Source organism: Cricetulus griseus, chromosome 4 (assembly GCF_003668045.3).
Source record: "Cricetulus griseus strain 17A/GY chromosome 4, alternate assembly CriGri-PICRH-1.0, whole genome shotgun sequence".
Classification (NCBI taxonomy): domain Eukaryota; kingdom Metazoa; phylum Chordata; class Mammalia; order Rodentia; family Cricetidae; genus Cricetulus; species Cricetulus griseus.
In genome coordinates, this window is record NC_048597.1 from 54,724,866 (window position 1) to 54,737,861 (window position 12,996).

The 12,996-nt window shown below is 46.6% G+C and overlaps 1 protein-coding gene across 6 annotated transcripts in view; it reads right to left on the reverse strand.

Moving 5' to 3' along the window:
• Positions 1 to 12,996, reverse strand: part of Mylk (myosin light chain kinase) — a 177,885-nt gene that overhangs the window by 86,403 nt on the left and 78,486 nt on the right. For all 6 annotated transcript variants that reach the window (XM_035444589.1, XM_035444593.1, XM_035444592.1 and 3 more), the window contains 3 exons: positions 4,175 to 4,312; positions 2,075 to 2,272; positions 1,176 to 1,425 (listed from right to left, as the gene is read on the reverse strand). In XM_035444589.1, the coding sequence (XP_035300480.1) occupies positions 1,176 to 1,425; positions 2,075 to 2,272; positions 4,175 to 4,312 (586 nt within the window). The remainder of the gene's footprint in view (positions 1 to 1,175; positions 1,426 to 2,074; positions 2,273 to 4,174; positions 4,313 to 12,996) is intronic.

Genomic DNA, 12,996 nt, shown 5'->3' on the forward strand with positions numbered 1-12,996 from the left:
CTGCTCTAGTACTGGCCTAGTGAGCAAGGGTGTAGGCTCCTATCACAGGCAGATTTGTCCCCCTGATAATAATATTCAAGCATAAGGCAAAGTCAGTTGACATATTCTAGGCGCATGGCTGATGGTAACGGGACAACAGATAACTGTGAGACGGTCCTGTATTTAGTTCAGATCCACAGATCTCTGCCCTTATGGGCATAACTTCCGAGCAGACCCAAAGATTTCTCAGAAATAATAGCTTTCTTTTTAAAGGCTTTTAAAAAGATGCACTTCAGTATCTGGGGTGGTCTATTTGTAGCAACAGCTAGCTGATGTAAGCAAAAAGCACACACTCATAATCATTGTAGGCACAACCCCTCCATCACAGCGAACACCTTGGCATGTGGCTTACAGAGCTGATCCTGATGAGCATGACGGGCTCAGCATGGGGAATTGATCCAGTTCAGGAAGGAAGTTATGAAGTAGTCAGGCACCCATTGAGGCTACGTCTAGGACTAGGTAAACAATCGTATGTGGAGCCCCTGTGATTGAATACCAGTGGCTGTAATGTGGAGGCAGAGACAGATCCCGACATGCAAGCTCTCTGACTCTAGCATGCGATGCCCTTTCACCACCCTGAGACTTGGCTAGCACATCGGTCCACAGAAACTGTGAGATAATAAATATTTGCTGCTTTAAGTTGTTAAGTTTGGGGTAATTTGTTACACAGCAACAAATACCTAATACTAACACATCCCCTTTAGCCTCCATACTCCTGGATCTCTACCTTTAACCCAGTCCTTCTTTCTCGGCTCCTTCTCCCTTGAGAGAGGGTGTAACTTTGTAGTCCACGCTGGCCTCAAGTTCACCATGACCCTCCTGATTCAGCCTCCCAAATGCTGAGATTAAGGTGGGAGCTACCAGGCCTGCCTCACATTTCCATATCTTTCATATTCTGCATACACCACATCATTTGTCAAGTCAATATGTAATGTGTGGGGATCAAGTTCCTGGGAACTGAGCTCAGAGGGAAGGGCTCTCCATGAGGACCTGTTCTGTTCGACTGCAAGAACCAGGAGCATGGTAACCACACTGAGCCTGCATCAGCTGCTGTTTCCTCTGGCTTCCCAGTCCCAGTCCAGGAGTCAGGAGTCTGAGGAGGGGATGAGAAAGGCTGTCGGAACATGCAGACTCACTTGAGCAGGATCTCATACTGGCCGGCATGCCAGGGCTGCACATTCTTTAGAACCAAGGTGAACACATCCTCATTCTGTAGCAGCTCAAAGTGGCCATTGTCCTTAGAGAGGGCTTTGCCATCTCGGAGCCAGTGCACGGTAGGAAAGGGGTCTCCAGCTATGGCACAGGAGATGAGGACACTCTGGCCCAGGGAGGCTGTCACTGAACGAGGCTTGCTGATGAACCAGGGCTGGGTGCCATCATGAGGCTCTGAAAGAAGGCAATGGGGAGAAACAGAGATGGAGGTTCTTCAGCACAGAGTTTGGCATCCACTGCATTCTCTATGATGGCAAATGGCCGGAAGACAGTGTGTTACCAAAGAGTAAGTGGTCCATAAGGTTCTCGGACTGGGGATGCAGACTCAAAACATACTTCTTGAAAATCGGCCTTGGTTATGTTATCAGAGGACAATATTAATATGAGTGTATATAACCCAAAGTGAGGGCAGCAGGCCCTGACAGGATGGAGTCCTAAGCCGGGTGCTTGCGATCTACATCCAATGTGACTGCTGGGAACTGTTGCTCACTGCATGTGTTTATCTCACCTTTCCTCTTAAAAAAAGGAGGTTTCTACAGGAGAAAGGACTCATAAATCTGTAATTCATATCCCAAACCATCAATACCAGATTGAGTATATTATGGAATTCCCCCAGCAGTCCATCCAGTTTAGCAGCAGCCCAGAGAGAGCTGGGACTTCAGAAAGCTGGGAAGGAAGCCCCGCTCTGCAAGAGTTTGTGATGGAGACAGTGATCTGCTTCTGAGGCTGCAATCGTACCAGAGCAGTCTCCTGTGTCTCCCTCACCTCTAAATGGCTTTTGCAGAAGTTGTACCCCCATCCCCCCAAAGCAGCTCAGGCTCACCTTGCACAGTGAGTATGGCCTGGGTGCGGACTTCCCCGGCACTGTTCCAGGCCTCACAGGTGTATGTGCCGGTGTCCTCCGGGAACACCTCCTGGATACACAGGCTGTGCCGGCCACCTTTCTGCTCAAAGTGGAAGTCCTCTGACTCCTGGATCTCATTCTCATTGTGAAGCCATATGATTTCTGGAGGTGGGTTCCCTGAGCAGAGAGAGTAGCAACAGAAAATTGTGAGAGGACTTCCCTAGCCGGGAAGTAACTGCACACTTAACATGCTAGTACTGGGCTAAACATGCTACCAAAGTCTCTGCCTCAGTTTCTTCATATGATCTGTATTGTAGGATTGTTAGGAGAAATAACTGAGTCAATCTAAACTTCTCTAGCTGCCCACAGAATGACATGTAGCACAAAAAGAACACCCAACCCTGAAGGTGTTCTCTGCGCTGCACTGCCTCACATGGAAACTCCACATGCAGGCAACGATGATTCCACGGCAGCCCCCTTGCAGACTATCACCAGAAAGAACTCTGTAAGCACTGGGCCAACACACGAATGTGGTCTCAGGAGACCCCAGTTTGCAGAAGGTTTCTAAACATGGCTGGCGGTGGGTAGTCGCACAAGCCTATGCTTCTGGAATGTGTTGGGGGTACAGATCAATGGCCATGTGAGGGTTTCCTTAGATATAAAAGCTGACCATGAGGCTCTGCTTCCAGAGGAGCAATGCCCGTGGGGATACTTTAGAGTGAATAGATGGCCATTTGTCTGTATGGGCCAGACACATGTATGGAGGCCAGGTGCAGAGTGGCTCTTGTCTGTTCCAACTGGCATCTCATTGAGATGTCCAATTGGCTTGGCAAATGTGGAAAAGAGACCTCTGTCTGGGACTGTCATGGAAAGGCCTTCATCTTCCAGGAACAGGGATCATCATCTCTTCGGGGATAAGTCCTCAGGTCCTCTCACAGGTTGTATTTATTACTTTTGCAGGTCTAGAGGAACTAGGAAGCCAGAGATGGGTCCTCCTAGTTTTCAGAGGCAATGATAGGAACTGAGAACCACAGATGCATCTAAAGGCACTGATGTCTACCCTGCCATGAGTGTGGAGCTGGGACTTTGTGAACTTCTCCTGCTATCCTCTGCAAGGGAGGAGAGCCTGGCTTGAGTGCAAGCCACATTTCTTTGCCTGTTTTAGAAGGATCTCTGATCATCTGCTTTCTACCTTAGACTCTTACTAGAGTGACTCAGATGGCTTCTGAGACTTGAGACCTCACATAAGTTCATTTTGCACCATTTAAAAACTTTCTAGAGGGGCCTGGAGAGATGGCTTAGCGGTTAAGAGCACTGACTTCTTCCAGAGGTCCTGAGTTCAATTCCCAGCAACCACATGATGGCTCACAACCACCTTGAATGAGATATGGTCCCCTCTGCTGGCATGCAGGCACCATAATAAATAAAATACATAATAAATAAAATCTTTAAAAAAACTTTCTAGAAAATCTTTAGGGTCTTTTAAGGATAGGCTTATACTGACTACAATTGGATAATTTGACTTCCTCTTTTCCTACTTGCAACCTTTTAATTTCTTTCTCTTACCTTACTGCTCTGGCTAAGATTTCAAACACTGTATCGATTAAGAGTGGAAAGACTCAAAAGCAGAGGGGGTACTATTTGGGGGGGTAAAGGGAGGCTGGTGGGAGGAAAAAAAAGGTAATTAGTAAATGCAGTTAAAGCACTTAATACTTTTGAATAAAATGTGATTATGAAACTCATGATTTTCTACAATGAATATGTACCAATTTTAAAAAAGGGCTGGAATTCTTTAAAACAAAACAAAAATTACAAACCAAAAAACCAAAAACAAGACCCCAAACTTTCCATTGGAACTGGTCTCATTGATCTTAGCCATCTTCTTCCTCTTGATCATATAACTCTCAAAGTATAAAATGCTACCCTGATAGCAGAGGAGAGAAGCCAAGAGGCTCCGCTTCCTTGAACCCCTTGCTGATGTGATGGTTCGTGATGGTTTTCTGGGCATCCAGGAGCAAAACCCCATTGCCACATGAGCACCTTCTTACACATCCCAAGGAGAGAGTTGTGTGGACAGACCTGACACCTGGACTGTCATGGTGACCTGGCTTCCATCCATGACTTTGAGATCAGAGAGGCCTTGCAAGAAGATGGGTGCAACGGGCTTGCTGGGAGCTGGGAGCAGACGGTTTTCCCTCTCTCCTTCACTTTTCTTTTCTGTGTGGTGAAAATAAAATGGGAGAGAAATATTCTTTCACAGACTCAACAAACACACCACATGACAAAGCTGTGCTGAAGCTTGGTCTCATGCATGTTGGGAGTCCCTAGAGATCACTGGGGACAAAGTATGCCCCATGTCACTGCTTGATGTGACAATGCTCTTACCAGACAGCAGAGACTAAACAATGAAGTTCTATGGAGTCCTGGGCAAACAAACTGCTTCCTCAGGAGAACATCAGGGAAGAAGCTCAGACTTGGCATCTTCATGAAGATTTTTTCCCCCTTAAGTTTTCTTTACTCTTTTGAATTAAGTGATTCACTCACATGGCACAGGATTCAAAAGATGCCAAAGGGTCTATGTAAAGTCTCCCTTCCAACCCCACTCGCTCCCTGGCACTGTCTCCCTAGAAGTAAACAACGCTGGATTTCTTCTTAATCTTGCCAGACATGATATATACGTACAACACACACAGTTATCAAGAGAGCAAACCTCTTTCTTCTTCCCCCATCCCCTTCTTACCTCTTCTTTTGGTGCTGGGTATCAAATCTGGAATCTCATATATAAACACATACTCTACTACCAACCTATACTTCCAAGCCCATTTCCTTCCTTTTTTTTTTTTGAAAAATAAACTAAAGCTGGGTATGGTGACACATAACCTATAATCCCTACACTCAGGAGACTGAGACAGGAGAATGGTGGGTTTGAGGCCAGCTTAGGGTAATATCATGTCTCAACTAAACAAAGCAAAACTACAGGGTGCGATGTGACTCAGTGAGTGAGCAGTAGTCTCACCTGTGTAAGGCTTTGGATTCATTCTATAGCCCCCCCAACACACACACACACACACACACACACACACACACACACACACACACACAGAAGGCATCAATGGGTGCCTGCAGCAGGAGGTGGGAGATGGATTAGAAAAGAGCACTAAGGAATGCTTAAGAGACACAGAAATGTTCACTTTTAAGTTCGGGGGTAAATGTTTCATGGATATAAACATGTCTGCCAAACTCATTAAGTTCCACTCCTAAAATACACACAGCGTACTGTACTTTCATAATACTTTAGCTAAATCTGGGAAAGGGTTGAAGGGAGTGTGCTAGCTAAGGGTGAAGACCAACACAGTTCTCTGGGTGCAGGCCTGATTCACTCCCTACTCAGCTCTCCAAGGAGACAGACTCACAGAAGGGCTTTTCCTTACTTTTGCCATCCTCCCTGAAGCTGGCTTCAGCCAGTCTCCAGGAGGTAAGGCACTGTCAGCTTCCAATGCAGGACAAGCCCTGTGCTGCCCAGTGTCTATCCTCTCCTATAGCCTTTTGCTGCCCCCCCCCCCGCCCACCCCGGTACTGTAAAGCATAAGATTAGCAAGGCAGGTGCTATGGTTTGAACTTAATACAATGCAGGGTGAATGGCATCAAATTATTATTATTTTGTTTGTTTGAAGTACTGGTTTCTATCTCAGGGCCTGAGATAGGCAAGGGTTCTACATGATCCTTAAGAGTCATAATGAAATTTCACTCTCAATATGGAGGCATTGGAAAGGGACTTTCTGGGAAGGGGATCAGGTCATGTAGATACTGCCCCTATGAAGGGATTGAAGACTTTCTCAAGAGATTGATACAGCTCTTTGGATACGAGATTAGTTCTCTTAAGAGTGAGTTGGATCTCATGGAACTAGATGGGTTAATGTGAGAGTGGGGTGTTCAAAAGTGAGCCTGGAAACTGCATTGGTCTGTCTTCATCACACACTATTACATCACACACTTCTACTGCTTCTTAGCTATGACAGGACGGAACATGGAGCATTCGTGAAGACTTCCAGAATACCTGTGCCATGCTCTCTGACCTCTGGAAGTAGGAACTAAGATAAGCTTCTTCTTTACAAAGTATCCATCTTCGGGTATTTTGTTAGAACAGGAACCACATGAACACGCTGGAGTATCTCTAACTTAAAATCAAAGTTTCAAGGCAGTATTTTGGGTATTTTGGGTCTCTGACATCGCAGGGAAGCAAATTTTGAACCTTTTCAACTAGAACTCTGGGGATAGTTTCCAGGGTGTTTTCTCTACCATGTTAATTTTTACCTGTGGCCACAGAAAGCAAAGCTCTCCCAGCCCAGCCTCTGGGACCGTGGAAGGATAAGGCCACAAGGGTTGAATAAAGATCAGAATAAAGCTTCCTCTGAGCCAGTGCAACAGAGAGGATATGGCGCAGGCTCACAAGAGCAGCTAAAACAGATGAACTCCATTGCACCTCTGGCCACCAGGTAGGGTTCTTGATCCCCTGCCCCCATCTCAGGAATCCTCTTTTGATGGGGTGCAGCTGCTGGAGGGGACTTGGCAGGAAGCTGTGGGAGTGGACTTAGGGAGCCTGTATTGGAAAGGCACAACTCTACCTCATGTCCCTGCCTGGGATGCCTCAGTCAGGAAAGCTGGCTGCCTCCGGAGGGTTGAGGAATTTCCTGTCTTGCACAGATTGAGAGGGCTCGAGGACAAAATGTTTTCCCCTCTCCAGAGGACTCCCTGTTCCTGCTCTGCCTCTCAGCCCAAAACATGGAGCTCCATACAGATGGGCTGGAATTCCTTCTGGGTGCTGCAGGAACAACCGAATTCCAGCTTGCTCGCCTTCCAGCTGGTGGCTGTCTGCTCTTCCAGGCCTCTCTCTCTCAGTTCTTCCTACTGCCTGTTCCCTCACCTGGGGCTTCAAGAAAGCCACAGTACCCTGCGGATCTTGGCTGTTGGGGTCTAAGGACTTGTCTGTACCCAGCAACCTGCCCCAGGAGCTGAGAAGGGCATGAGGGATGGTGGACTGGGAGCTTGCAGGATCTAAGGCCTGAGTGTCTGTCCCCTCTAGTTGGACAAGAGATATGTCTTAGGTTTCTACCGCTATGATAAAACACTATGATCAAAACGAACTTGGGAAGGAAAAGCTTTATTTTAGCTTATAACTTTGAGATCATACTCCATCACCAGGGAATGTTAGGACAGGAAATCAAAGCAGGAACTGAAAAGAGGCCTTGGAGGAACGCTGCTTACTGGTTTGTTCTTTAAGGCTGGCTTTGTCTGCTTTCTTATTCCATCCAGAACCACTAGTCTAGGGAGTAGCACCACCCACAGTGGGCAGAGCCCTCCAGATATCAATTGTCTACAGGCTGATCTTATCAAACACTTTCTCTGTTGAGATTCTCTCTTCTCAGATGACTCTAGCTTGTGGCAACTTGATAAAAAATAAAACAACAGAACAGAAACAGACAGAACAACAAACAGGACAGAAACCTGAGACTTGGAGCCAGATCTTGACCATAAGTAGGTTTCTACCTCTACATCCTCATCTGTCTCTAGGGATTGTGTCATCTCAGAGCTTCATGGAGTTTTGAAGACAGAATGTGAAAACAATACGTGCACCCACAGATGCTCCTCAACTTACAATGGTTTCCCCTAAACTTACTATAAGCTAAAAAGTATCATATGCTGAAAATGCATTTGGTGCACCCACCCTACTGAGCATCCCCACTTAGCAGCACAGCTCACTGTAGAGGACTGGCTGTTTGACCCTGGGGCCACAAGGCTGACTGGGTCTTTCTGCTCCTTGCCATTGCTCAAACTGCTATCTTAGGAAACGCTCAAATTCAAAACTTAAATTTGAAGTGCGTTTCCATCAAAGGTGTGTGGCTTTCACACCATCATAAAGTTGAAAACTGCAAGTTGAACCACCGTAAATCAGGACTGTCCACACTTATTATCAATGGCATTTGTAGGAGAACTGGGTAACTCCTACACAGCAGGCTTATCATCATCCCAAGAAGCAGAGAATCCTGAACCTCCCTGATGATTGCTGACTAGATTTATTTATTTATTTATTTATTCATTTATTTGTTTGTAAGCAGCCCAAGGCAAGTTCTGTGATGCCATGCTTGGAGACACCATGGGACAGGTCTTAAAAGTAAATTAATGGAACTTTACTGCATCTCTCCAAGCAAGGAATGAGAGGAACCAGCTCAGGCTTTAGATCCAGACTAGTAGTGACCCTGACCCTGCTCTTTCTTCCCTTTAGTCCTACAGGGACAATGGAAAGAAGGGTGGAATGATGGGAATTAATCTGTTCTCACACCAGCAGGTTGATGTTCCTGTTTGTTTTGAATTTCTCCAGCAGGTGCTGGGTGAATCACATGGGATATGGTGACCCTGAATTCAGGCCAGTGAACAACAGTCAATAAGCCCAAGTTCTTCATGGGGTGAGAAAATGGGCCAACTTTCCTGTAAACACATGCTGAAGAAGACAGGGAGGGCCCTGAGTCCCCAGTAAGTTTCTTCCCTCACACATCCAAAGAAAAGGAGCCTGAACTAGCTTCTTTGAACTGCAGTCCCAAACCACTACCTATTGTACTTAGAGTGAGCCCAAGATGTGTTAAGGTAACAATACAACCAGGGTCATGAAGCCAGAGCAGGTTGACTGGGACAGAGTACCCAGGCCTCCTGAGGACAAGACAGGGCACACCATAGGTGCCTCTCCAAAGGGAACCAACATTTTCCAATGCTGACCACAATGAGCTGTGACAGTGCCACAGGGGACAAGCACATTGCAGCTCACTCATATAAGAGATTCTTGACAACAAGTCAGGCAAAAAGGGGTGCCGTGCTTGTGAGTGGTTACTTATTATCAATGATTGAAATATAATACTGATGAGTTTAGTGTACTGTATGAATGCTTCCACTGCAGGACTTAGATGATTCAAGGCAACTGTATGCAAAAACAGTTGTGGAGCTGGGGTTGTAGTTCAGTTGGTGGAACGCATGACTTAAGCTGAGCTCAGCCCTTAGAACCACCGAAAGCTGGGCACAGCAGTGCATGCCCATGCATCCCAGCAGTCTAGACAGGGAGGCAGAAGTCAGAAATTCAAATGCATCCTCCTCAGCTACATAGTGGGTCCAAGGGCCTGTCTCAAAAGACCCCACAACAACATATAACACCAACCAGTATAAAAACAAATGCTTTGTTTTTCTGATTCCTACTGGCTGTTTTGGTTGAGCAGGGTCAACCCGACAACAACAAGATCAGTATCCCAAGCAGGACTCAGTAGCAACCATGGAGATAAAGCTGGAAGAGCCCCTGACAAGGTCCTCCGTGGGCACACTCCCACATCACAGAGGAAGGTGGCCTTCCTGACTCCCCAGGATTGCTATGGCCAACAGACATGAGGATGCAACTGACTGGGTCAAGCTTCTTGCTTTCTCTCTGTGGCTCTAAGAACAGTGGCAGGTCACCCAAATAATACCAGCTGAACACTGTGCCCAGGCCCAGGGCTGCCTGCTAGCCCAAAATTCCACTATGCTGGAATGTCTTGCTTTAAGGTCACAACAGGAAGCCAGCCTGAGGGGTGAGAAAACCCCAGCCTTCCTCATCTAGGAGGCAGGCACTGGCTTCCCACAGTACACAGACTCCAAGGGAGGAATCACTGGGACCAGGGATGGATGCCCTGTATCTATCTCCAGTGGGGCTAGACTAAATATACCTCTGTCTTTTCCCACAGCTGTACTTCCTGCTCCCACTGAGAGCAAGCCCAGAGTGGCTGCCTTTCTAGAGTCCTGAAGAGTCAGATCCACAACTCACTAGTATCAAACTAACGACTCAATGTGAGTTCATCTGTTCCTCTGTTCTTGGTTCCTGTGTCCAGCACTGAACTAAGTTCTGCTGAAAGGAAAGGCCCAGCCTGTCCTTCAATGGAAAGAAAAATATGACTGAGGATGAGCTGTTGATAACATGTGAAAATGATGCTGTACAGATGAAAGTTGTTAATAGGGCTTGAGAAAGAGAAGGAAATTGGAGGAAGGAAAGAATGGAGAGAGTAGAGGAGAGAAAGAATGGGAAGGAAAGGGAGAAGACTCAGACAAGTAAACGCAGGTGTCCCCCACCTCCAGCAGACGACTCAATCCCTCTAAGCATTAGGTTTCTTCATCTACAAAGTTACACAGAAACTGCTGTGAGATTCATTCACTGCAGCGAGCCAGCCTGTCTACACAATTGAACTTTTCCTGTCAAAGCTCCCCCTTGAAAATACCAACCGACAGGGACTTTGGTTCAAGAACTAATGCATTGTTTTGGAAAACTTCTGGAGGAAATTCAGTGCCCACAGGATGGAGCAGCTCCTTGCATCGTTTACCCACATGGTCCAGTACAATAAGCAGTACCAGTTGCTGCTTGAACCTGAGCCAGTAAAGCCTTCAACTCTTCCTGGGCCTGGCTGCAGTGTCCCCTGGTACACTATAACAATTTCCCCCCTTTCTTATCCAACTTTCTACGAGTTTAGTAGGAAAAATAACTCATTCTGAATTTCTCCTTAAAACCATCATCACAACCCCAAACCCCGACTGCCACTGGACAACTTATGCTGATCATCCTGCTGTTCTCTGAAGCCCTGAGATTATGGATCCAAATGTGTGTTCAATGAACCTTGTATCTACTAAAGATTCTCTTTAGTTCTTTGACCATGAACCATTTTCCTTAACTATCACAATGCAAAATGCCATTCTAACAGCACATTGGATTCCCTGTCAACACTGTTACTCTATGGAAATCTAATAAATCACTAATGGAGGGGCATCTATAGACAGTCTTCCCCCTTCCTTTATTTGGTGCTCAAAATGCAGTGTGGTCCCCGCATCAGGGACTAATGCCTCCTCTCCCACATTCCAGGGCTTGGTTTCTTGGCCTTGCAGGAAGGCAGCCCAGCCCCTTCCCATTTCCAGAGCATTTGGCAAACTATAAATCCCCGGGGAGGTATCTGAATTCCCTTTAACGAAAGTCTGTCTCTAACCCAGTAGAACCGTCTTGGAAAATCAGCACAGGACTGCTTTTATGGCAGTTGTAGCCTGCCTTCCTCCTGCCGACTTCTCCAGAACTGAAGAAACAAATGGGAAGAGAAGTGTGCAAGGGAAAGAATGAAAGGGTTACAATTTATGACATCTCAGAAAAGACCTCTCACCAGTAATGATGGGCTGCGAGATGAGAGGCAGGGGCCCCCACCACCTCAGCCTTCTTGAGGTCTTAAAGTTATAATCACACTCCAAACAGGCAGGCACAGCATCCAAACCCCCAGAATTCTTTGCCAGAAAGGCCTGGAAACCACACTGCTGTTTGTGCTGTCATAACTGGGGCACATCTTGCCACTGGGAACACAAGGCTTTCATTCTGGATAGTATTTTTGGCCAAGGTCTGCAAGCCAGGAAATGGGGGCTATGGTCTACAAAGGGCTGTAAAAGTGGACAGTTATGAGTCTCTGTAATTGTCCAATTAGTAAAACGAGGCTCCAGTTCTAAGCTCCGTACCAGATGGACACATCCATCCTGCAAGCCCCCCCCCCCCCCCCGCCCCCTGCAGCGTGAAGGCCTCAGCCTGCAGAAAATGAAAATGCTGGTGAGGCATTGATTTGACACTTAGCTCACTGCTTAAGTTTCAAAGGCTGAGAGCAGATGCTCGGGCACACTCAAATTCTCAGTTTAGTTTTAAAAAGACAGTTAAAGACAGTGCTGCCTCTTCTTCTTCACAGAGTCCCTTCTTAGCCAACGTAAAGGTTAAAATGGTCGCTGGCATGCTTAGCTGACAGAGGTGGGTTCATGACTTATGCCAGGAGACAGATGATATAGGGTCCAAAGGATATGCACATCCTCGGGATGGGCAGAGGAGGAGGCTGGGAGCTGCCACACGCCTACATGTTCAGAGCCAAGAACATGGCCGCCTTTGAGGGGTCTGTTGTTCTCTTCATCAAAAGAACTCTTCAACAAATGTCCTCACAAAACATTTTTTTTTTACCTTACATTTGATGTCCTTGGGTTCCTCTCATAGGCCCAGCATGCCTTTAGTTAAACAAACAAACCATCAGTGGAGAAACTATGTCAAAATAGCTAAAATGAGCAGATTATTAACACATCTTGTTGCTTAAGAATTTAGCTTTGGGCTGGAGAGATGGCTTGGTGGTTAAGAGCACTGACTGCTCTTCCAGAGAACCTGGGTTCAATTCCCAGCAGCCACATAGTAGCTCACAATTGTAACTCCAAGATCTGACACCCTCATACAGCCATATATGCAAGCAAAACACCAATGCACATAAAATAAAAATAAATAAAAAAGAATTTAGCCTCAACATAGATGCGCATGTGCTTGAGTGTGTGTGTGTGTGTGTGTGTGCACGTGTGTGTGTGTGTGTGTGTGTGTGTGTGTGTGTGTGTGTTAAATTAAAATATCCTAGCCCAGTCCTGATACAGGGAGTAGGTGACTGTTTCTAGATCTTTCAGGACACTGTAGGAATTCAGATTCATCATCCATTAGGCTCCATTTTTGGTGTGGAGGGAAAACTATGTTGCCTGCCTGGTTAATAGTGGGGATTGTCTTTCTCTTAGCCTGGAGAGAAGAGAAGCAGGCATCTTTGTTGGGGGGCTCTTGAGAGCTAATTTGCAGGCCTCCTGGAAATTCCAGAGCACTGAGATCCTAGACGAGTGGGGAAGTTGAGGGAATGCCTCCCTGCATATGGGACTAGTCCACCTCACTGTCCTCTCAGTCACTGCTCACCACTCCCAGGGGCTCACAGGACAGGCCCCGAGCTACTACAGGATCAGGAGGACAGTGAGCAGATACTCAAAACTGCAATTAGAGCAAATGTTCCTTAACCCTGAGG